Source organism: Pteropus vampyrus, unplaced genomic scaffold (genome assembly GCF_000151845.1).
Source record: "Pteropus vampyrus isolate Shadow unplaced genomic scaffold, Pvam_2.0 Scaffold267, whole genome shotgun sequence".
NCBI lineage: Eukaryota > Metazoa > Chordata > Mammalia > Chiroptera > Pteropodidae > Pteropus > Pteropus vampyrus.
The window spans coordinates 228,898-252,793 of record NW_011889048.1 but is presented as its reverse complement, the minus strand read 5'-3'; the positions used below and the strand labels follow the sequence as shown (position 1 = coordinate 252,793).

Here is a 23,896-nt window from a genome sequence, read left to right as displayed (position 1 = left end):
GAGGAGAGGAGGCTCGGGTGAGCTGCGGCCACCTGCTAAAGCCTCAGGAACCTCCCAGCCAACCCGCAGCCTGCTGTGTGCCCCGGAAAGCAGGGCCTCCACGCCTGGGCCCTTGCACACCAACCGGAGACTCCGTCCCCAGCTGTCAGCAAGCCGCTCCCCCCATCCGGGGCCCAACCGCACCCAGCCTGGCCCCTGGGGGAGCAGAGTTTTAAGAAGCACAAAATCGGACCACCAGCGCCCCGCTTAGAAGCTTCAAGCTCCGGCCAAATCTTAGACTCGAGGCCGGCAAATCCTGCTCACGCCGAACCCCGGCCTGCCGCTCGGCACTGTGAGGCTCGCGAGCTGCACACATTTACGTTTCCAGACAGGGAAGTGTCAAGAGAACACTCGCCAATGATGTTAAAGTCAAACCTTAGCGTCTCCAAATTACGTTTTACCCGCACGCAGCCCCGCCATCCGTCTACACTCGGTGTACGGCCGCGACGGCAGGTCAGCCTGCAGCCCCCAGCGCCCCCGGGGCCCCTTCCCGCCGCCACCCTTCGCCGGGCTCCCCCTTACTAGGACATGTCCAGCAGCTGGTCCAGGTCCACGCCGCGGTAGGTGAACTTGCGGAAGGTCCGCTTCTTCTTCTGCTCCACTTCCGCCTACGCAGGCCCGGGACGGGGTGAGAGGGAGCCCGAGCCCGGCTTCCCACCGCCGCGATCGCAGCGGGGTCACCGGGAACCAGGCTCCCGTCGAAAATTGGGCGGCACCCCCTGGGTACGGAAACCCGCAGGGACATGGCAGCTCGCGAACGTCCCAAGGCGGCACGCGCGGATCTGGGCTACGGGGGCTCGGCTGGGACATGCGAGCCGGTACGGGCCTTCCCCGCCCCTGGCGTCCCGACCCGCCACATGCCCGCCCCGCGCCCACGCGTGTGGTGGTCCCGAAGGACTGGTGAAGGCTCCCGCAGCCGTGCAGCCTAACTCCGGCCTCTGTGGCACGGCCAGAGCTCGGATGGCGGCGGATCGGTTCACACAGACGCGCCAAAGTGAAGCACTCACCATCTTGTCGGTTCTTCGGAAAGGCCCACCCACTCTGCGCCTGCGCAGTTATCGCGAGCTCGCGGACGTGCCCCGCCCCTCGGCCGTGCGTGCGCCAGCGCTTCCGCTTTGCCCGCGGAGGACGCGCGCCCCCTGCCGTCCGGAGGGCAGAGCGCAGACTGCGAAGACAAAAGCGATAGAAAGGAGACTGCGCTTTCGTGAGGGGCTTGGACCGTCCCCAGGTTGGGGTGAGCCGCCTGGGGTTTGGGGCCCCTTTCTGGAAAGTCGCTGCCTTTCGAGCCTCATATTCGTGCTCTGTAACCTCCGTTAATGGAACCTACCTAACAAGTGTTTATGGAACGCCTACTGCTTGCAGTAGGTGCCGTCAGGTAAGGTTTGGGTCCATCCAGTCCTCCATGGCTGGAGCTGGTATTCCAGACTGGGAGGCAGACAGTGAAGGACAAGGTCGCACAGATATCAGAGTCAAGAGTTAAAGCCAGGAGGGGTGGGACACCGTGGGCTTCTAATGGATCATCAGAAAAGGCATCCCTGATAAGAACCAGCCAGGCTTTAATAGACAAATAGAGGCAGTAGGTATAACAGTAATAGCAAGAAAGGAACAAACAACTAGACCTAAATAGGAGTCCTATTCCCATCGGTAGACACTGGGGCTGAGTTAGTGTCCATCTGAAGGTGATTCTGGTACAGAAGTATATGATCTGACCCAGCAGTCCCACTTCTGGAAGTGAACCCCCAAAAACTGAGAGCAGCGACAGCCAGATTTGCACACGCGTGTCCACAACAGCAGGATTCATAATGGCCAAGAGGTGGAGCAACCCCAGTGTCCATGGACAGGTGATGGACAAACACAACGAGGTCCATCCACACAGTGGAATATCATTCAGCCTTGAAAAGGATGGATATCCTGACACCTGCTCAATGTGAATTGAACTGAGGACATTATGCTCAGTGACATAAGCCAGACACATAAAGACACGTCCTGTGTGATCCCACTCACCGGAGGTCCCCAGAGGAATCAGATTCAGAGACAGAGTAGATAGTAGAGCCAGGGACTGGGGGAGAGTAGTGAGTGTGTAACAGGGACAGAGTGTCAGTTTGGGACGATGAGAAAGTCCTGGAGGTGGACGGTGGGGACAGCTGCACGACACGTGAATGTGCTTAAGGCCACTGAGCTGTGCACTTAACAGTGGTTAAAAACGGCCAATCTGACGTGTATTTTGCCACAATAAAAACAACCAAACGGATGTGTTAAGCAAACTCTCAGATTTTCTAAGAAAATCACTCAAAAAATAAAGCGAAAAATATCATTAAAGGGACTGAAAAACTACACTAGAAAATACTGATTTAATGCAAGAGACGGGATTAACAGGGGGCATGAAGAACACAAATGACACATGAAGATGAGGTGAAATGACAGACAACACAAGCGCATCAGTAACAAGGTGAGTGGCTGGAGGAAGGAGCCACCCAGCCCTGCCGAGGGTGCCTTCCCAGAAGAGGCAGCGGGTCGCAGAGGTCCTGGGGTAGGAACGAGCTGGGTGCCGCTAAAAGAAAAGGTCAGCGCCCTCCCCCACCCCCCAATTGAGTGTCCAGTCCCGTCCTGGCCTCGGGTCCAGCTCGTTGGTAGGGGATGGCTTGCAGCGGTGGCTTTGTGAGGAGCTGGGCCGGCCTGGAGAGAATGGAAGTGTTCAGGGAAGCCGAGAACCTCCTCAGCCATCTCCACAATTCTGGGAGAAGAGACAACTGAACTCCACCCAAAGGAGGTGTCCCGCCCTGTCCCCAAGGGAGTACACCCTGTTTGGGGGTACAGGCTGTGTCTTTCAGAGTGTGACTCAAGCTCCTGAGAGCCCCTGGCCAGCTGGAAATTCATTGTTTGCACATGAATTTAGGTCCCTGTATCAGGGACCTTAATTTTGCGAATTAATTTCACTAACGAAGGGAGCCGAGGTTTAAGGTGCGACCAGGCGCCTTCCCGCTCCTTCTGTGAACCTGAGAACGTGTTTTCAGCCCCAGATTGTGGCGGTCGGTCCCAGAAGCCACAGGAGACCCACGCAGTTAGGTGCGAGTCGCCCATTTTATTCGCAGCCGTTTCCTGGGGCCGGACTCCCGAGAAACCGGCGGGGGCAGGGGGGGCCTTCGCCCGCCAAGCCCCAGCCAAGGCAGTCCTGCGCGGGAGCGGGCTGACCCCTCCCTCCTCAGGGCTGCAAAGAGGGGCCTCACCGAGGCGAGCATCTGGGGTTGCGAGGTCATGGTGTCGGTGCCTGGGAGGGCTTTGCCAGCCAGGCCCGCGTCAGAACTCCTAGCCCCCTCCCCTCGCCCAGCTCTAGGGTCCACCCTTGAGGACTTGGGCCTGAAGGCCGGGAGCGAGCCACCCACCCCGCTGCCTGGCACTGCCTCTCGGGTCTCACCAAGTGCCTTGGACCCCGTGCTGCATCCCAGGGCCCCGACTGGGTGTCCTGCCACCCACACCACCCATGCCAATTTGTGCAAAGGTGAACGGCCTGCCCGAGGCCACAGTCCAGGTGTCACTTGTGCAGGGACGGGGGAGTCCTGGCCAATCCCCACCCAGATCTGTCCAGCCGCCTCTTCCTCGGGCGCCCAGTGAGTGGCCATGAACCCCAGAGCCCCACCCGCACCGCCCTACAACCCACGCGTGCCACAACGCCGGGGCCCCCGGGGAGGGGACAAATGACACGACTGGGCTCTAATCCAAACGCACTTCTTTATTCAAACCAGCGTCCGACTGGTCAGCGGGGACGCCCTGAAGCGACGCGCGCGCGGTCGGCTGACACGGCCCCCTCACCAGGACGCCAGCCGCACGCGGGGGTGCGGCCCCCACGGCACACCTGCGACACCGCCGGGCAGGTCAGTCGACAAAAGCAAGGAATAAACAAAAACGAACACACTCAGTAGACTGCTGCTTTGAGCTCCAGAGTTTCTGGACCGACGAGTCCCAACCCTCAGAGCCGGGAGTGCGGGGACCACAAGGCCCCTCACTCCCACCAGTGCCGACGGAAACCCTGTTTTAAATTAAAAAATAAGCCAGTATACATCGTAGAAAATTTCTCTTAAAAATCTCACAATTTGTAAATGTATATTTTTTCTTTAACATAAAAGTTTACAATATACGGTAAAACAAAAGGCTCAGGAAAATAATTTCAAAAAAAAAGGAAGAAAAAGAAACCTGAAGTTTTGAATTAAAGCTGAAGACATATTTTTTTAACCCTGTTGTTGAACCAGTGACTTTTTTTTTTATTGTGCTGATGGGTTAGAGAAAGAAATATATTTAAAAACTTCAGTCCAGACACCCACAGCCGCCTCCAAAAGCCTTGTGCCCGCCCCTCCCCCCAAGGTTGAATCTCGATTTTTTTCTGCCAAGTTTGTGATTGTCACGAGTTCACAAGTTTCGAATCCGGGGTCTCGCTGTCCCGCCGTCCGCTCGCGTGGCTCTGGCCGGCTAGCGTCGGTAGGGGTGGAACCCTTGCACGTTGTGGTTCTGCCCGCGTCCAAAGCCACTTCCGCCGGCAGGGGGCCCCCCCGAGCCAGGCACTGAGGGGCCCCCATAGGAGGGGGGCTGCTGGCTGGGGTCTGAGAAGCCCTGGCCAAAGCCAGCCAAGTCCTGTCCATAACCTGTGGGGTGGGGGAGCGTGGTGAGCGGACGGGGAGTGACCGTGCCAGCCACTGCCGACAGGACCTGGGGTCCCATGCACGCCTGGTGCCACCAGACCTCCAAAAGCATCTGTGCCCCGGAAACCCACCCCGAAACCCCGGCAGGACCCTGTCTCCGCACCGAGAGGAAAGGGACGTCCTTCAAGATCTCACAGACCCTCGCTCTGTCCTCTCTGCTCCCAGCTGTTCCCCGCCCGTCCCCACATACTCAGCGGGGACCCTAGCAGCAGAGCTGCTGGCAGGAGAGGCCTCTGTACTTGGGAACACACATCGCCCAGCCTGGCCGGTGGCCTGTGGACTCCTGGCAAATCTGCCCTTGGGTGCAATGCAGGGCGACCTCAGGCACAGCTCTCAGGGCTGAAGGAGACATCTGGTTGGCCCTGGCCTCCCTCCAGGACGCCCCCCAGATGCCAGACAGTCCTCCCTGCAGAGGCGACCCACGCTGGTGGCTTCCATGAAACTATCCGAATGGCCTGGGGACCAGTGGCAACTGCCTATGAAGCGCGAGGCCTCAAGGACCCGAGTCAGCCACACCTGAAGAGTCTGCTGGGGCGGGCGGTTCCCTCCTCTGAACGGCCCCTGACCCTGCCGCTGACCCCCAAGGGCGCAGAAGTGCTTCTGCGAAGGGGACAGGGCCGTCCTCACGCCCTGTCCACCCAGACCGCACGCTTTGGAGCAAGGCCTGGATTCCCAATCGGGAGCCGGCCTGAGCAGGCAGAGCTCCTGGGCCCGTCCCAGAAGGCACTGCGGGTCCCCCCACCCTGGACGGCAGAGGAGGCCACATCCACTGTGTGGGTGCCGGCGGGTGGGGGCCGTGGGTGTGGGTGAGGAGGCGCCAACCTACCTAGGCCACATCACTGCTCAGCCTGACCATAAGAGTGTAAACAAAGTATGGGCCCGAAGCCCGCCGGGTCTTGAGAATAGGAACCCAGGCCTGGCGAGAGACGAGACAGGGTGACTACCCCAGGGCGGCCCTGGCAGAGCAGGACAGACAGGGAACACGCTCAGGCCCACACACGTGCCTGCCACCAACACGCCCGCTTCAGGCGCAGCGGAGAACCCGCCTGCTCGGCGAGCACAGCCCTGCGAGGCCCCAGGGCAGCGGGAGTGCGACGCGGGGAGCCGGGGCACGTGATCAGCCAGCGGGGACCACATTCGAGGGCAGAGCGGCTCGCCGTGCGGACAAAGCTGTCTCGGGCAGAGCTGTCCGAGCCGTGAAGCAGGAAACGCAGGCGAAGCTCTCACGGGAGCCCTAGGGACCCGGGCCCCTCACAGCCAGCAGCGGAGGGACCCCAGCGCGGGGAGCCCCTGGCCGTGCTCTGTCCTCTCGCGAGCTCCCCCATCTGGCCACCGCCTTGCTGACCCCGGCTCAAAAGCACCTACCCCACGACCGGCCCCTCAAGTGAAGCACGAAGCCAACGCCAAAGCCGGTACCTGCCCCAGACCCGTGCCTGCTGACATGCTGCCCGCACTGCGCTTCGAGAACCGAGGCGCCCAATGGACGGGCCTGTGGGAGGTGCCCAAGGCCCCGCCGGTGACCACAGCCCTCACGCCACCCTCCTGGGGGCCCAGTCCTGGCCTCAGAGTGCCAAACCTACAGGCCGGGGGGACACCAGCCACTGAAACCACGCCTTCCTACAACTGACGTCCTGGCGAAAACCCAAACAACCGAGACCCTGTCTGACACCTGCCCGACACTAGGTCACGTGATCTCGCCAACAAACCCCCGCCCACAGCACGGACCCCCCCCAGCGCCAGAAAGGCCGGTGGGAAGCCGCCCGCGAGAGGACGGCGGGCAGCGCGGCCACTCACCGTACTGGCTGTAGGGGAAGTCCGGCTGCGCCGTCGGTGGCTTGCTCATGTCCGGGGCGGCCTGCGACGGGGGCGGCGGGAAGGCCAGAGGCGCTGCCCCCGGAGTGGCAGGTGGAGGGGGCACCCCCGGGGGGGCGAACTGGTCTGGCGGTGGAGGTGGAGGTCCGTAGCCAAAACCTGAAAACGACAGACAGCACCCTCGCCCACAGCCCGGCCACCGGGAGCTGCCACAGGCCTTACCCAAGTTGACGACTGACGCCAGCAAGGGACCAACGGGCCAAGTGGGGACGGCTGGGGCAGTGGGAAGCTGGCTCGTCGTCTAAGCAGTGCGAGTCGCCACTCAGGCTCTTTACGACAGAGGCCGACCGCCCAGCAAAGGCCGTGGCCGACCGTGCGCGGTCCCCGGGCTCCAGACACTGCTTCTACCCCCTCCCAACTTGTCAGAAGTCAAACTCGAGGTGACCCAGGCCAGGGCCGGACACCTTTTCTGCGTAAGGCCACCAGTGGTCACGTCACGTGGCCCTGGGGCAGGCCACAGAACTGAACTGCTGAGTCCTAGGCTACTGGCCACTGAACCTGCAAATGTGGCTGGTCCACACTATGGCCCCAAGAGTGACAAACGCGGACCCAGGGATACAGCAGAATATAGGCTGTGAGAATGACATGTGGCCATCCTGGGCCAAATGAGGAGGCCATCCTCACTGTGGGAGACCCACCCCGCCGTGTCTCGCAGGGGAGGGGGGAGGGGGGATGGGGAATGCCCCACCCGACAGGGTGGGCAGCAGCCAGACCCCCCGCCACAAAGCAGGGCACAGAGGGAAGTGAACCAAGGCCTCAGCCCCTCAGCTCTGACATCGGGTCCCGATGCCAGCAGACACGGCCGCCCGCCCTCCTGCTCCAGACAGAGGGGCCGAGACAGGCAGCACCCCGACAATACCCCACCCCGCCCCGCCCTCACCTGGCGCCGGGCAGAAGCTCCTAGGGCCTGGAACTCACTGAACTGCGGGGGGGCGCCGTAGCCCTGTGGGAAGCCCTGTGGAGGGGGGAAGCCCCCGGGAGGGGTGGACACGATGTAGGACGTGAACGGTGGGGGCGGCGGTGGGGCTCCTCTTCCCGCGGGGGGCGGTCCGTAGCCACCTGGAACACAGGACGCAGGTGAGGGCGAGCGCACCGTGCCCACCCGCCCGCCACACTGCGATGCCCCGTCGTTCCCTTACCGATTGCCTGTCCTGCCGGCACCCACATTCCTAAACCGGAAAACAAGGAGGTTGGTGCTGCGTCAGCCCCACACCAGGGAGGGAGGCCGAGCCCCGTCCTCCCGCCCCCACAGCACAGTCGCCATGCCAGCAGGGCTGCCTGGAGTCCCGCAGGTGGACACAGAGGATGGCCCAGCCCCAGAACCGCCAGAGCAGACCCGGTAATGTCTCAAGAACACCAAGTATCGGCACAGGGCTTGCTGTCCCTGTCCTTCCGCAGGGAAAGCTCCCGAGAAAAGCCCTCAGATCTGATGGCCCCAGCTTTTGAACGGAACTGTCGGAAGGGACAGAGGGGACGCCCACGGATCAGGACTCAGGTGAACGCGCGGGACCTCAGGCTGCAGGCCAAATACGGGTCCTTTACCTGCTGGGCTCAGTAAATGCTTTCCCATGCTGTTTTATTCTGCAGTAAAATGCAGGTTTTACAAAGACAGCTCTAGAGACCAGGCTAAAGCCTCAAGGCCGTGCGGGGGGCTCTGCAGGCTCGGGGGGCACAGCTGCCTGGGACCCGGCAGGCCCACCTGGCCGCTCTTCTGGGTTTCTCCAGTAGAATCTGGTGGGGATGCCCTGAGCCTGCCCCCACACCCCGCAAAGCACCTGCTGGCCCCTGGCATCAGCCCACAGCGCGCACCCCCCCAGCCCCCGCTGGAGAGGCGGGGCTCCAAACCCCACCCTTCCAGACAGGAAGGATATGCCCACCCTCCCTGTGGGCTATCAGCCATGTGCTCACTGCCGGAGACAGGGGTGACAGTGACGGTGTCTCGGCGCTCACTGCAGCTCTGCCGGCCCCCAAGCACACCGAGGGCCTCACCGCCCTTGAGATGGGCCAGGCGGTGCCCCGGGACCCAGGGAGCTGGCACCCACCCGCTAACTCCGAAGGAGGGTGCCACTGGCCAGCCTTACCTTGTGGGCCGTATCCTTGCTGCCACGTGGGCGGGGGCTGGCCTGCCCAGCCGTTGGCGGCGCTGGGCACGACCCGGCTCCCCCACTGGCTGGCCCCTGGCTGTCCGGGCGCCTGGCTCTTGCTGTCCCGGGGCTCGGCCCGTTTAACCTCCACCTAGACAAACCAAGCTCTGGTTCAGGGGGCCGCGGGGGTCCCGGGCCCCTTCCCCTCAGACACACCCTCAGGTAGCTTACGACTACACTTAGCATCTTATTACAACTTAAAACTAAATTACTTAACTCTAAACCTTATTTAGGCTAGTTTTTTCCTTTAAAAAGTTTCTTTTGTAGTTTAATTACTTTATTTAAAAAATGTTTCTCAGGTACAACAGATGCGGCCGTGAAACGCTAAGTCCTACACGCTGCAGAGCCGGGACCGAGGGCCAGGAGCCCTTGAGCACTGGCTGCGTGACAAGGGGCTCGCGGGTGAGCGAAAGCAGCAGCGTCCTCCTTCAACGGCCTCGTAAACCCAGGGCAGAGACCAGGGCCGTTCCGACAATCGCAGTCCTCGTCACGGGGAGCCCAGGGACCCCAGGGAGGGGGTGTAGGGAACCCCTGCAGAGCCCGCCCACCCTGCCTGCGCCTTCAGCTCATACCTGAGAAACACGGTTGGTTTACTTAGGTTTCTTTAAAATGTCTAAAGGAAGATAAAAACTTACCTTCCCCAGGCTAACGCTTAGAGAATCTCAACTCAAAATAACGTCAGAGGGAATGGATGTGATAAAGAGAATCTTACATTACGTCTAACGAAAAGTAAACAAACATGCAATAAAATGGACATTTGAACCAGTAAGCAATCTTCATACTGTGTTGGGTCAGCGGCCCAGGACTTCCTCTTTGGACCTGGCAGGAGGCACAGCCGGGCCACGGGCAGGGGGCTGCGGGGGCGGGGCCACAAAAAAGCGCCCCAATGCCAGGGCCACCTCGGCAGCTAAAAACCCTGACTTTCTCTTTTTATAGATTTTAATGAGACCGCGAACCTGCCAGGAGTCACCTTTGGGGTCTCAGTCTGGTGACCTAAACATCAAGGACCAAAACTCTTTAAAACCCCTTCCTCGCAGAGAACAAATGGGAAGTGGGGCAGAGGCTCAAGCACCCACACACCTACCTGACGCCCCACAGATGGGGGGAAAAAAAATCTCCCTCAGCCCAAGGCAACGGGACAGCAGGACCACGGGGCGGTTTCAAAAAGCTCAAGTCAGTGAGGCTTCACGCATTCTCCTTAAGGGGATCTGGTTCCCGCTGACAGAGCGGAGCAAGCCTTGTAATTTAAAAAGTTCCTTTACCCTTTCTCTGTGGGCACGTGATGTCGTCATTCCGCTCCAGTTTTAGGTACAAGCGGGACCTGAGCCTGTTAGATAGAAATCCCCAACGAAGAACCAGCGGGGACCAGTGAAGGTCAGGCGACAGTAGCCAGGCTCCCGCGGGCGTGGAAAGCTATCTGTGCCCGCTCTGAGCAGCCCAGAGCGGACGCAGAGCCGGGCACCGAGCAGACCCGTCTGCCCCTTGGCGAGACCATGCTGCTTCTAAATTTAAGCATCACAGGGATGGCAACTGTCGAACGTGGGCCCCTGTAACCTCGGGCTCGTCGCGGGCGGGCATGCTCGAAATCCGCACACCGCCTTTAAACCAGAAGCTCCGCTGCACGTGAGTGACACGTGTGTCCCCCACTTACTTAAGTTCAAACGGAATTCATCTAGTCTGCGCCCAAACCTGAGCCCCTGCAGGGAGGAGGGCAGTGGCTGGCTGGGCGCGGGGACAGCCCTGGGGCCACGCTCCCTCGTGTCTCAATCAGAAGGGCTGGGCGCGCTGAGCCAGACGAGGTGCGGGCGGCACGCACCGCCAGGGTGCGCCGGGCAGGTTTCACAAGGACCCAGACTGGCATCCTGCAAAAATGTGGCCCCCCAAGGCTCTGCGAACTGTGAGAAATCCCACGCTGCAGAGTCCCTGCCAGCTCCTCGTCCACAGTGACTCCTCCAAAGCTCAAAGGGTCCGGGACAACGAGGAGCTAGGGGCGGCTCTCTCACAGTCACCTCCGTGGCAGCAACACAGTATGAAGATGGGACAACCAGAGGTCACTTGACTGCATGGAGTTAAGTACTACTGAGAGCATGTGGTTGGTACCGGGGTTTCACAGTAAGTGACCCAATTGAAAACAACCAATCCTTCAGGATGTTTACGTTTCTTTCAGTTTTACGGGGAACCTCTCCTCAAAGGTTCGCCACCCAGCATGGGTCGGATGGAACAATCGGGAATGCAGGACAGACATCTGAAGGAGTGGTCACTGGAACCAAGCCTGAGGCAACCCGCGATTTCACTGGAGGCCCGCCCGGCCCGGCCCGGCCCGCCGCCCAACGCCCGCTGCCCGCCGCCTGCACTGCAGGCCCAGCCACACAGGGGCCACCCGCCCGGCTGTTTTGTGGGAAGGAGTCGTCGTTTCCAGTGAAATCCCTAAGTTGCCTGAGACTTGGTTTGGTCTGAAGGTAAAATAAAACTACCACTACACACTTTTTTGCCCATGATGTCGTGAAAATGCATGTTGACAGCCTGGTCCACTGATTGTTCGTCCTCGAAAGTAATAAATCCAAAACCTAGCCAACGACGAAGAGTGAATCAAGGTAGCAGGGTGTTGTGACACAAAACAGGATGATGACAGTATTAGGGCCGGGCCGAGGGATCGACCCGGGGCTTCAGCGAAGCGAGTGAGGGCGGCGGCGGCGGCGGGGCCGGCCCGGTGAGCGACCGGGAGGGGAGGGCTCTGCCAGACACCCGGTGCCCAGCGCGGGCCGGGGTTCCGCGGGGACACTTTGGAACAGCCGGGGCATCTCTTAGGGAGTGGCAGCCCGGGCGGCACAACGGCGAGGGCCATAAACGAGGCAGGGAGCCGCACCGGTGCCAGAATGTTCTCTGGAAGAGCAGGGCGGGCGGGGGCGGGTGGAGCGCTCTGCCCGGGCGCTGAGGGTGCCGCTCCGCTGAAGCCCAGGGTCCTCCCCCTCGGCTCGCAATTCGCCTCACAGCCAGTGCTGACAGCAGCCATGTACTGTCCTAGCGCGTTAGCGTACGTCTCTACCGCAGTTAGTGCCTCGCTAGGCTTATCCAACGCCGTTGGGTAAGCCCAAGGAGTCCTGCCAAGGTCACATACGCATGTACACAAGTACCTATCTGTACGTATCTACGTAATAAAATACACAAAGATACAGGCCACGGCGGGTTCCAGCAGGCCAACTCTGCTGTCGGCAGCAAGAGCAAGAGGCACCATGTCATCGAAAAGAGAATTTTTAAAGGAGAAAAAATTTAGCATTTCCCAAACACAAGGAAGTGGCAGTATAAACGAAGTTTGGTTGGTCTGGGTGAGCGCGACCGCCCGGCTAACGTGGCGTGTCTGGTCCTCAGTCCAGTGCGCTGGCTCCCGGGGCCCGTCTGCTGTGAGCACGAAAGGACGCGCGTGGCAGACAGCTGCCAGGAGACCCCGGAGGACGACAGATGGGCCAGAGGAAGGGCACGGGGGGAGAGGGACACAGGGGCAGGTGGCACGTGGCGCGCCCGTGCTGGACGGGCAGGGCAGCCATACCCGGACCCCGTGGAAAGGCGGTAGGCGAAACCACAGCGGAAAAAGGATGGAAACGGGAAAAGGCAGCTTGGAAACTCGGGGCACAGACTAGCAGGGAGGGGCGGCTGGGATTCGGGAGCCTTCGGCCGTGTTCCCTGCACACGCAGGCACAGAAGCTACGCCTGGCGCGGCAAGAGAGATGGAACCGTGAGAGCAGGGTGAGGGGCTGAAGCCGGACAGGAGGGGGCGCGGGAGGACGGGGCGAGGTGAGCACAGGCAGCGGCGGGCGGGGTGGGCCGAAGTCGGGGCTCGCTGTCCAGCAGACGCACGCAGTACACGGGCAGGGACCCTGACTCAACTAACCGAGGGCGGGGCCTCCGAGAGGAGAAATTGTCGGTAAAGTAGGCGTGCGCCCTGCGACAGCCGCTGACCGGCCACTGCTCTGGATGTCGCTCCCCCCCTCTGCTTGCCTAGCACTCCAGGGGACTCACGGAGACCCGCACAGCCCGACAGCGGAGGATGGCGTGCGCCACACGGGAATGCGGGCCCCAGGGCCAAGTCCAAAGCAGTCTTCCCACCGGCCTGTGCGGCCTGTGCCCCAAGCCCCGGGCCCAGGGCAAAGACAGCAGGAGGCCGGGGGCAGGGAGCAGGGGGCGGGGGCGGGGGCCCAGGGAATCTAAGAGCTGCCCTTGGGGTCCCCACATCCTGAGGCTTCACAAGACCGGAGGCAGCGGTGGAACACGGCACGGGTGATGAACGCATGTTACAAGGTAACGTTTTCTCGGGGTGCAGGAGTGTCTGAAACCACAGGGCTCACACAGTCCATTAGGGCGCAAGAGGCGGTGACTCGTGGTTAAGGAGCCCGGGGCGGGGCGTCTAGGGACGCGTCTGTGTCAAGAGGCGACATCAGCACTGAGGAAGCGGCACAGAAACACACTGAAACTTCGTTTACACCCCACTGGAGCGAAGCCCGCTCCCTCCTCTGACTGCGGGATGGCCTGTACCTGTGTGATATAATTTAGCACCTGGAGAAGAGAAATCTAAAGAGAGATCGTTAATCACAAAAATTCACAGAGAGAAAGGAAAAACAGCTTACTTAACATTACTGTATTTACTACGAAACACTTACGTATGGCACTAAGCATGTACGGCTACGTTAAGATTAAGACTAAGACTTAACAGCTTAACCGACATGAAGTGAGGAGACGTTACTTAACCGGGGGTAGGAGGGTGGAGGTTCAAATGGCAAACTATTCTCCAGCACGGCGGGCGCACGCTGCGGGCGGGCGGGCGGCCGGCCCCGCTCTCGGGGCCTCCGCGGGGCAGGGGCTGCCGAGTCCGGACTGGGCCCGAAGCGGCTGATGAACCACAACGGATGGGCGGGGATGCGCGGTGGCCGCCACAGAAAAAGAAAAAAAAAAAAGGCACAGAAATCGGGCGCCCACCGTCCCAGCTCCAGACGTGCAGGGGTGGGCAGCGTGGGGGACCCTGGTGGGGACCGCAGAGGCAGCCTCGCCCTCCTCCCGCCGGCCCCACTGACTGAGAGGGGAAAAAAAAAAGAAAAACAGGAAAAAAGCATGGGACGGGAAAGGAAACTCCACTTTGAGCTGAGCGAGCGGACTGACCTGACTGCGGACCACGGGGCGTGAGCTGAGGGTGGGACACAGTCGTGACTGGGGAGGGTCACGGGACAAAAGGACCACAGGTCTTCCAGTGCACAGTGAAAAACAGAAGCCATGTTCAAATTCATGTCAAGTTGTAAAAACCGCAGAAGAATGAGCCGGGGAGAAAAAAAAAAACAAAAAAAAAGACGGTAACGTCTGACCTTGGGAAGCACAGACAAGCTGGGGGCCGCACAGGAAGAGCCTACGTTTTAATCATTTGTCTCCAAATCACCCTTTCCTGAGGCAATGCTCGATACAACCACCACCTAATTGTGAGATAGTTTGCCATCTGAGGGGGAAGGTCAAGGACAAACTCCATCTCTTTTACCTCGAGGCCTCTGCTTCTCCGCGTCATAGATCATGACCACTTCTGTGACCTGCCAGAGAAACGGCTGTTTGAGAGTCTGGATGCCAGCCACAGCGGCCGCGAGCATCACCGGCTCCGACAAAACTCGCAAGCCAGTCGCCTGCTGGCGTGTGCCTAGTCTGGCGAGTCCCAAAGCGAAAGGCTGGCCCTCCGGTGCCACGTCCGGTGCCATGTCCGCAACGCACAGGGCCAGCAGGAGGCCAAACGCTCCTTTTGCCCCCCAGGGCTCCCTCTCATTCTCGGATGCCAGGACGGAATGACACAGAGCATCCCCGTGGTCCTGCTGACCTGGCCCTCCTGGCCCGTCACCCCTGCTCACCGAGCGTGTCCCTCACTGTATGCCCTGGCACTCCTGAACCCAGGCCCCTGCACACACACGTGCCACCTGACACACACACTGCAGCACGCGCGCACAGGGCCACACTGCTGACGAGGCGTGTGAGTGGCGGGAGCCTGGGGTGCCCGCGCGACGGCCCCACGCGTGCTGGCCCCACGCGAACCAATTCCCTGTATGAACTCGATTAACTGCAACCCCCACGAGATTCTAAAGGATTTTATCCTCTTCCAGAAAACCGGCACTCTCAGGAGGTCTGTGTCACAGAGGAAACACGGGGCAGGACAGGGCCAAACACCGTGTGTGACGCCCGGCGTCCCAGAGGCCAGAAGAACCGCCAGAGGGAGCACGGGCAGGGCCAAGGCCTCCAGACACTGGGGTCCCTGCTGCTGGTACAAGGACCTGGGAACGGTCTCCGCTCTGGGACTCCTCCGCCAGGCCAGGCCTGCCTCGCCAGCGTGGGCACCTTGTTTTGGGTGCCAGGGCGAGTGGCCCTGGTCCTGAACATGCCCTCCTGCGACCAAGGGACAGCAGGTCGGCTTCTTCCCAACACTGCTCAGTGCTTATACCTCGCTGGTCACAAGCAGCCGGAGGGCCTCTCCGACTCCAGCCTGCTGAATTTCGTGACCACTGTCCTGGGTGGTAACTGACCACGAAGGGGAAGGGTGGGGCTCTGGTTCATTCTGGTCTGGTGGGTGCGGGCCAAGAGCAAAGCTGCCAGGCCGAACCTCCCGGTGGACATGCGGCTCAGCCACTCCCGCCCCGTCCGGCCGAGCAGAGCGGCGGCTGCCCGGGGCCGCTGGCCGGGAGGAACTCACCACTCCGAACTTCTTGAAGTACTCCCTGAGCTCTGTCTCACCACAATTGTGAGGGATTCCACCGACAAATATCTTATTTGATTTACTGTTATCGCTCCTGGGTCCTTTCTGCTGTTTCAAGAAGAAAAAGATGGTTAGTCCAGGTGGGGAGCCCTTGGGGTGCTCCCGGGTGTGCGCCTTGCCTCAGGGAAGCCGCCAAACACTCTGCAAGTCCAGAGTCCACAGAGGACCCAAACTAGGCTCCCTGAGACCTGAGACCAGGACACCGGGCCCAGCCCGCGGTGGCGCTCACTAGAACCCTAGCAGCTCCAGACCCGAAGGCTCAGTGCCGTGACACTGAGGATTTCAGGACAGTAAGGAGGACGCGACGAGGGGCCACCATGACGAAAGCAGAGCTGAGGCTGCTTCTCTAGCTGGTGACTGACGATGACACTGGGACGTCCCAGTCACAGGCGAGCCACAGCATAGAGTGCCTCATCTTCCACCTTCCCTGACCCCTTCAGTCTGAGGGACAACCTCACACTTCAGAGGGAAACGCTTGCCCCAGCTGGTCACTCAGCCTGGCCTCGTCGGGTGGACCGGAACCTCAGCTCCGGCCCTGCCGCCCCCTCCCAGAACCCCTTTTTCCTGCTACAGGTTTGGTCACCCCAACCGCTCTAGGGGTGGTGAGGGCTCCCCGCATATGCACAGGCCTGTCTCACTAAAGCTGGTGCAAGAACAGGACGTTAATATCGAACGGAACGGAACCAGAACCCTGCTGGAGTCCAGCCTGAAAGACCGTGAAGGCCGCCTGCGAGACGACGCGAGGACGCGTGCACGGCTGTGTGGACACGGGTGACACTGGGCGTCACACAGCCGTCTTAGCAGGGGGCACAGGGGGCGGGGTCCATGGGCAGTGGGACTCGGAGAAGCTCCAGAAGCTGAGAGCGGAGCTCGGGCGCAGCTGGCCGTTATGGTGGCAGCGGCCGGGTGGCACCCAGCCATCCGCCACACCAGCCGTCCCATCGTTCATGACACAAAACCTTTCCCAACGGAACGAAGCAGCAACAGAGGCGGTTCCAAGCGTCCAAGGCCCTGGCCCCCAGCAGCAGCTGGGGGTCCTGCTAGAAATGCAGGTTCACAGGCCCCAGCCCTGCTGACTAGTCGAGGCTGCCGGGGCCTGGGCCTGGTGTTGGAGCAGCTCCAGCCTCGCTCGATCCAGTAGGACTCTGCGAGGACAGGGGTGTCCTGGGGGATGGTCTTCTCTGAGAGTCAGTGGGAGGAGGGGGACGTGTGGGTGCTGGGCGACAGAAGACAGATCTGCTCCCAGGGGCCCAGTACCAGGGGCCACACGTGGCTCCCAGGGAGTCCCCATACCAGCCCAATATGTTGTCTGAACAACCAGGCCCTTGGACTCAGCTGTCACCTGTGTGCCTGCACAGGGCAGCCCAGCCACCTGGTGGAGCGGGGCGGGCAGTGGGAAGCTGCTTCGGCCTTGCGTGGGAGCTGCCATTGTTTTTAAGGTAGACTAATAAGAACCGTCTCCCTGGCTACAAGATAATAAACTCACAGCACTGGAAAAACCTGAACGATCCTCGGCTGCTCAAGTGTCAAAGGAGAAGGGCCCCTGTCGCCCTCACTGGCCGTGAGAGCAGCAGCAGACTAAAGGCTCACGCGTCCTCTGAAGCGGCTGCGGGACGCGAAAGGCTGCCCCGCCCAGCCCCTTACCCAGCCTTCCTTCGGCCGCGTCCGCTCCGGCTGCATCCCCCGAGGTGTGCATGGCTTTGGGTCGATCTGCAGGAAGTTTCAAACGAGCCAGTTGTGACTGTAAGGCTATTTCCTCTGGAACAAGGGTCAGCGACCGCAGGCGGTGGCCCAGAGCAGGAGCACGGCACGCGCCACCCCCCCCCACGCCCCCATCAGTTCACCCTCGCAGGCCGTCTAAGCTCAGAGCCTTAATCCTTTCGAGTGCATTGAGGCCGGGGAAACATTCTTTACCAGGACCACCACCGAGACCCGAGGCGGCAGCTTCCCAGGGCCAGTGAGGACAGCAGGGGAGCACGGCTGGAGGGGGCACTTACGTTTCGGCCATCCAGTGTGTGCGGTCTGCTGGCCAGCACCGTGCCCACACAGTTGGGGTCTTTAAACTTGACAAAGCCGAAGCCTCGAGACTGGTTGGTGGTCTTATCTTTCATGATCACGCAGTCCACGACCTCTCCATACTGGGAGAAGTAGCTGCGGAGAGTCTCTGCTCAGAGACGGGGGCAAAGCACACACACCAGAGTGTGAACAGAGTCGCAGAGGGCGTGCACGCACGCGCACGCCGGTCTCCCGGCTCAGCAGCCTACCCTGAATGTGCAAACTGACTGGCAGGGGACAGGAGACACACAGGGAAGGACACACGATGTCTGCCTGCAGACTAGCGAGGCTGTGGCAAAGGCGCCCAGGACAGGGGAGCGCGAGGGAACGCGGGCCACAGCACCCTAGGCTGTCTGGCCGACCAGCTTCCTCCTGCCGCCCCGCCACGCCCCACCTCCACGCTCTGCATGTCAGCGGTCCTGCCTCGGTGACCTACCTCGGCCTTGAGCTAGGGACCTACCTTATAACTTCTTCCCTAACGGCTGTGAAACATCAGGACAAAATTAACCGCTTCAATGCCAATGTTGAGTCCCCTCTGCCCCTAGCCAACACCCAATCAAATGTCCCCCTCCCCAAAAATCAAGACAATAAATCAATCGAAAATCAAAGAAACCTGAGGTAGTAGCAAAAAACAAATTCACATAACTTGAAGGCCAAGGTTGGGGCCACCTGCAGCCCCTGGCACGCGGCTGCGACACCTACCTTGGGTGGTGCTCCAGTCAAGACCGCCCACGAAGAGCTTCCTGCAATTCAACGAGAAAACATTTAGGGTCAAGGTGGTTCCCATCTTAAAGATGAGGTCCATCGGAGCCACCCCAAGGCGGTAATCCATGCCACGGAAGGGGTTCATGCAGACATGCTGGCGAGTGTCACAGCCATCGCCAGGCCTCGCCGGTTGCAGACAAGAAAAATGACTCCAAGACTTGCCAACGTGGCGGGGGCGAGTGCTGTAACTCTGGCGAAGGGCACGTGCACGCAGACCACCATCACAACAGGAGGGCGCGCCCCGCGAAACAGGCCACGGCCTGTGCCTGCAGAGTGGGTCCCGCCTACAGTCAAGGTCTGAGGTCACATGTGACAAAGCAGAATGACCGCAGGGGCAGAGACTGCAGGGCAAAACCTCAGCTGCCACGTGGTCACGAGCTAGGACCCAGTCACTGCGAAGGCCCCTGGAGCTCCGGACGCAACGCCGGGGCCCCAGCCCACACCCCCACTCTCAGGCGGCCTGGGCTGGCCTTTCGGGCATACACACTAGAACTTTCGGGAGGAACTCCACCCCTGCAGCCTGCCTGCCTGCCGTCTGCACAGCCCTCGGGCAGGCCCAGGACCACGGGGCCCTCCGCCGGTGGGGCCAGGTGGGCAGTGCCTGCCTTCCCCACCTCTCACTCCGCCTTAGGCTGGGCGTTCCTGCGTCACCCCCAGCACCCCACCCGTCATCCCAGCCCCCGAGGGACTGGAGGCAGGCCTAACAGAGGACGCAGGAGGCGGGCTTCGGTGGCAGCAGCTCTCTGACCTGTCTGCCCTATACAGTAAAAAGGGACACGAACACTGTCACCCCGGGAGCTGGGTCCAGGGGCTGAGACGCAGGGACTCTCAAGGCTGAGCGCACTGCTGCTTCCTGAGAATCCAAGAGAACGGCCAGACAGGGCATCCCACCCTCCGGCTGAGGGCAGATTCCCCGCAAGGCAGCAGGCGCACACATCACCTCTGCTCCAGCCGGGGACTGCAGCCTCAGCGTGCTGGCCGCTGGCAAAATGCCTGCGACAGCATGCTTGTCAGGGGCTCAGTGCGACCTGCCTGTCCTCTAAGCAGGGGCAATCCAGATTCAGTGCGTGAGGGACACTTCCTGCCACCAGACAGGTACTCACTGCCATCCTCAAAATGCCAACCAACGGGCTGCCACCCGCCCTGGCTGAGAGGCTGGAAGGGGACCCAGGATGCATCTGGCCATCGTTGTGCTTCCCGCACCTCCGACGGGAGCTCTGTGAGCATGGGCTGCAGGGGACATGCCGACCGAGGCTCCCCCGCAGGCTTCCTCCCTCCCAGCAATCGAGGCTTGGGCCGCCAGCTGAGCTCCATCCCCCAAGGGCGGTCAGGCGAGGCCCAGAGCAAGCTGTGACTCAGGGCCTCTGGTGACAAGGGCCGAGGCTGGCTGGCACTGCGGAGGAGCTGCCCATTGGCCCAGCCCTTCCGCACGAGAATGACAAAGCTTTGCTGTAAAAAAGCAACTCCGTGTAGAAAAGAGACTCGAGCGTTCTCAAAACCAAACCCAAACCAAACTCAGCCCGCTTAGAGAAGCGCAGCCTCAACTGAGCACTGCGTGCGGCCGAATGGCAAGGTAAGAATCTGGCGCCCCTGCGAGCACCCCAACCGCCCCCACTGCCCCCACTGGCCAGTCCCGGTTCCGGCTTTCATTTTAATTTCAAAATGAGGCCCTCAGGGGAAAAGACTAGAAATGCCACCACCCGCACACGTGACAGAGCAAACGAGGCATCGATTCGCACCGTGCCGTGTTCGCACGCGAGAGCGCATCTTAGAGAGTGGGACATGCCCACGCCCACGCAGGGGCAGTGGGCACCGGCTCCTTGCCAGTGCTTCGAGAAAGACACGCACTTCGCCGGGCAAGATGTTAGTGGCTGCTGAGTCCGGCCGGGTAACAAGCACGGGGACCTCCGACACTGTTCCGTAACTGCCCCAAGTCTGGGGTTCTGGAAGACGGTAAGTGATGACGTTGTCATCACTGAGGACATTCCATGACTATGTTTGTTCCAGGACAACAGTCTCGCCACACAGGACACCTGAGACGCACGGGAGACGTGCCTCTGAAGTGGCCACCGGTCAGCGCGGAGCGAGACCCTGCTGCGGCCCGCGAGTGCCACTTCCATCCCTCCTGCTTGGAGGGCACATGCTCCTGGTCTGCACACAGAAGGTTCCAGAAAGTCCCAAGAGGCCACACTGATTCGTGGTGGCCGGTGCCTCTCAAAGCCCCAACCTCTTGGGCCTCAGGTTTTATAAGCAATAAAACCAGAAGGGCCCTGTGCCAACCTCGCCAGGGTGAGACATGGGTGCCCCGGCGCCCCAGAGACTTAATGCTCCCCCACGCCGACCAGACGGGCTCCTTGCTGCCAGGCGTGGACGCACAGGTCTGGGCAGAGGAAGGGCCCAGCCAAGTACGCCGGCCCCCGCGAGCCCTCCCCTGCTCAGAAGGGAAGGGTGCCATGAGCCAGCTGAAGCTGGACGGCAGGGCCCCATAGACCATGCACCCCACAAACACACACAGGGACCTCCTGGCTCTGGCGGGCCCTCCCAGGTGACCCACGGTCAGGTTCCTAAGTGGAAAACAGGCAGTGCCAGCAGCTGGGGGACCTGAGAGAGGTTGTCTATGATCAGCACGCTGGCCCCCAGGGCCTTTCTCCTGGAGTGGGCTCTGCAGAAGCGACCGGGCACCAGGCTCCAGTTAACGGTTCCCCCTCCTGTCTGCTGAAACCAAAACCCGCTCCCAGGTGACCGCCCGCTCCGCTGCGTGGGGCAGGGCAACTGCGTGGCGTCCTCGCCACGACGTCGGGTTTCAGCGGAGGCCACCCGAGGGCAGCAGCAGGGCAGAGGCAGAGGGCTGGGCCAGCCGCGGGTGCTGAGCAAATGGCCCTTTCTTCTGCAGGCACACCCAGCCCAGAGCCCATGTGTGCACCTTGCTTTGCTGGTCCGCAGTGGGGATGCGCTGGGACCTGGTCTCCCAACGCTGTCCTCGTTTCCCGCAGGGAGGGAGGTGGCCGTGGGAGGAGCATGGAGGCCACAGTCCTCACCCCAGGCTTTCCTCCTGCCACCTGGGGAAGATCTCCCCCTCCCAGACGACTGTGGGGCCGCATGACACACGGGAAAAGCCCAAGACCTACTCTGCTGAGGACTGCGAGGGTCCCTCCACCCGCCTCTGCCAGAGGAGCCCGATGCCTTCAACAAATCAGGGCCCATGAGGCAAACCAAACGACGACGACCCCTCCCACCTCCCATTGCGTTGGGGCTCAGCGCAAACAGGCACTGACGAGTCCCCATCCTCCTGCTCAGGCCCAGCCGGAGCTCAGCTCGGGGTGTCCTCCAGAGCCTCTCCAACAACCCCTTCCAGAAAGACCAGGCAGGCCCTGAGCGCTCCGCCTCAGGCCTGCTCCACGTGCTGCAGGGGCCTCCGCCCCATTGGGCGTCACGCGGCCGGCACCGGGACTGCAGGCCCCTGAGGTCATCCAGCCGCAGCCCTCTGGCTGAGCACCTGTGAGCACCTGCGTCTTTCCTCAGAGCAGCCCAAACGCTGCTCACGGCCCGCCTCCAAGTCCTTCCTCTCCCTGGGACTCTCCTCCGATGAAGTGCAGGTGTCCCCATCTCGCCAGTCCCCGGGATGCAAATGAAACTACAAGGGGCAGACGAACTCTTCCTCGCTTCTCTCCAGGTCTGTGACACTGGGCGTCTGCCCCAGAGGCGGTGGAACAAAGCACCAAGACGGTATGCGCCCGCGGGGGCACCCCCCACAGACCCCGGCACACAATGTCAATCAAGGGACCTTTCTCCCAGTTGATTTCCCAAGGTCATGGCAAAGGAAGAAGTCGGCCCCGTCTGCTCAGCAGACACCCCAGTGAGGTGCGTGCCTGTCGCTGCTGGGCCTGCCTCAGAAGGCGGGACATCAGCTCGTCTGTATGGCAGCTACAAATGGCCACACGTGACCACACGGGACACCCACTGCTCCTGCAGTCCCTCTGTCCTCACTCCACTCTAGCTGACTGTGCCCAGCTGCAGCCGGTGGCCCCCTCCCGCTCCCATTCTCCCATCAGCCCGCACACTCGTTTCCAAGCCCGCCCAGGTGCGGTCAAGGCCCAGGAAGCTCTTCCTTCAAAGACTCGAACCCAGAAGACAGACCGGGGCAGGCAAAGGAGACAGGCCCCTCCCACCTGTCAAGCGCTCCCCCACCCCGGCCACTTGGGAAGGGTGACCGAGACCAAAGGAGAGGAGGTTGGAGGTGAGGGCACGTGCCACTCCCTGATAGCGTCTGCCATCTCCGGGATCTGAGCGCAACACGCCTCCCACGTGGTAACTCTCCGGAGTTGCAACTGTATCCCCACAGAAAACTGCAGGCTGGGCTGTCAGGGAGCCCGCCCAGGCTGCCCAGGCAAGGAGGTCAAAGTGGACCGGACTCCAGGGCCAATTCAACGCACAAAAAGTTCCCACGTGAGACAGAAACCTGCCAACGCTTTCTGGCAACAGATTTTTACTTGAAAAAGCCATAAAAGGCTTCGGTGACACCTGTGATCCACAACTTCAAAACTCAGGCCAGGGTGGGAGGGGACCACAGCCAGGCAGGGGCCCCAGTCCCGCTCCTGGTCCTGCTGATCACTCTGCAGCCTCCCCACACTGCCCGCAGGTCTGGACCCTCCAGACCCCAGCTCGGATCCTGGCTGGGATCCAAAAGTAGGCACAAGCTGAAATGCCAGGCACCCCCTCTGGCCATCTCCTCCTGGGCATACCTGAGGGGCAGGCCTCGCGGGATCTCCCTTCCGTCCAGCCTTCGTCTCTGCTCTCTCGCAGAGAAGAGAAGGCAGCTCAGGCCCGAAGACTCTGCCTCCCGGCCGCAGCAGGCCGCGCTCTACAAAGACGTGCGTGCGGTGCAGGAAGCCCGCGACCTCCGCCAGACGCTGCCCCCCACCCGCTCCCTTCCCAGTCAGAGGTGCTGCAACTTTTCACTGACCGATCACAGAACGTGGTCTTCTAGTGCCTGGCCACGGGTCACGAAACAAATCCACTGGGAGCTACCCGCTTTCCTCCTGGTCCTCTAAATGGCGTGGGGTTTTGGGGAGGGGAGCCCGCAAACTGCATTTTACATCCACACGTGTAACTGTGACTGGAGCCAGATGGGGACCCAGGGAGGCCAGCCTCCCACAAGCAAACAATGAGTCGCCAAATCAATTACTTGCTAAACACCACCTCTGCTCAAAGCTAAGGGCACCGGGAAATGGACTCAAGGCCACGGAAACGCAGCCGGGACTGTTTTGCCATTTTCTTCAGCGACTTTCACTGTGAAACCACGCTGGCGCTGGAAGAGCCTTCTCCGCAAGGAAATCTAGAGCAAAGCCCTCCGCCAGGGCAGAGCTGCCTTTTCTAGCTCCTTCGGGATCGCTTCTCAGATCTCGCTCCTTCTCCATCGGGCGAGGCTATAATTAAAGGGGAAACTCGGCTATAACAAACCTCCTCTCCCAGCCCCGCCAAGGAGAAAGACCTCGGAAGCCAGGCTTTCCGCCCGCGCGGCCCAGTTGCCCTTTTTCTTTATTTTAAAGACACCC

At 61.1% G+C, this 23,896-nt stretch overlaps 2 protein-coding genes across 7 annotated transcripts in view; both read right to left on the bottom strand.

The window, feature by feature from the left end:
• Positions 1–6: 6 nt before the first annotated feature.
• Positions 7–3,296, bottom strand: LOC105302229. The gene is made up of 3 exons (XM_023520469.1): positions 3,267–3,296; positions 1,047–1,362; positions 7–758 (listed from the first exon to the last, which is right to left on the bottom strand). Exons 1-3 carry the CDS (start codon positions 3,294–3,296, stop codon positions 430–432), a joined length of 675 nt encoding a protein of 224 aa, XP_023376237.1. The 3' UTR covers positions 7–429.
• Positions 3,297–3,749: 453 nt separating this feature from the next.
• The window catches only part of DAZAP1 (DAZ associated protein 1), a 21,746-nt gene continuing 1,599 nt past the window's right edge, over positions 3,750–23,896 (bottom strand). Inside the window, exons 1-13 of one of the 6 annotated variants that reach the window (XM_011375185.2) lie at positions 20,190–20,608; positions 18,279–18,319; positions 17,519–17,685; positions 17,166–17,231; positions 15,459–15,569; positions 14,268–14,316; positions 11,234–11,316; positions 8,687–8,840; positions 7,745–7,774; positions 7,524–7,664; positions 6,528–6,704; positions 5,560–5,649; positions 4,539–4,676 (exon numbers count right to left, since the gene is read on the bottom strand). In XM_011375185.2, coding sequence (XP_011373487.1) covers positions 5,570–5,649; positions 6,528–6,704; positions 7,524–7,664; positions 7,745–7,774; positions 8,687–8,840; positions 11,234–11,316; positions 14,268–14,316; positions 15,459–15,569; positions 17,166–17,231; positions 17,519–17,685; positions 18,279–18,319; positions 20,190–20,461 — 1,371 coding nt within the window. In that variant the 5' untranslated portion in view covers positions 20,462–20,608 and the 3' untranslated portion in view covers positions 4,539–4,676; positions 5,560–5,569. Of the gene's footprint in view, positions 4,677–5,559; positions 5,650–6,527; positions 6,705–7,523; positions 7,665–7,744; positions 7,775–8,686; positions 8,841–11,233; positions 11,317–14,267; positions 14,317–15,458; positions 15,570–17,165; positions 17,232–17,518; positions 17,686–18,278; positions 18,320–20,189; positions 23,059–23,896 lie in introns of those variants that run through there. The other 5 variants (XM_011375183.2, XM_011375184.2, XM_011375186.2 and 2 more) reach the window with 5 other exon arrangements.

Coding starts and splice junctions, on each gene's coding strand:
- LOC105302229 (XM_023520469.1), bottom strand. CDS start 3,296: ATGACCTCGCAACCCCAGATGCTCGCCTCG. Junction 1,363..3,266: donor AACCCCAGATGCTCGCCTCG/GTGAGGCCCCTC, acceptor CTTGTTAGGTAG/GTTCCATTAACGGAGGTTAC. Junction 759..1,046: donor TCCGAAGAACCGACAAGATG/GTGAGTGCTTCA, acceptor TTCCGTACCCAG/GGGGTGCCGCCCAATTTTCG.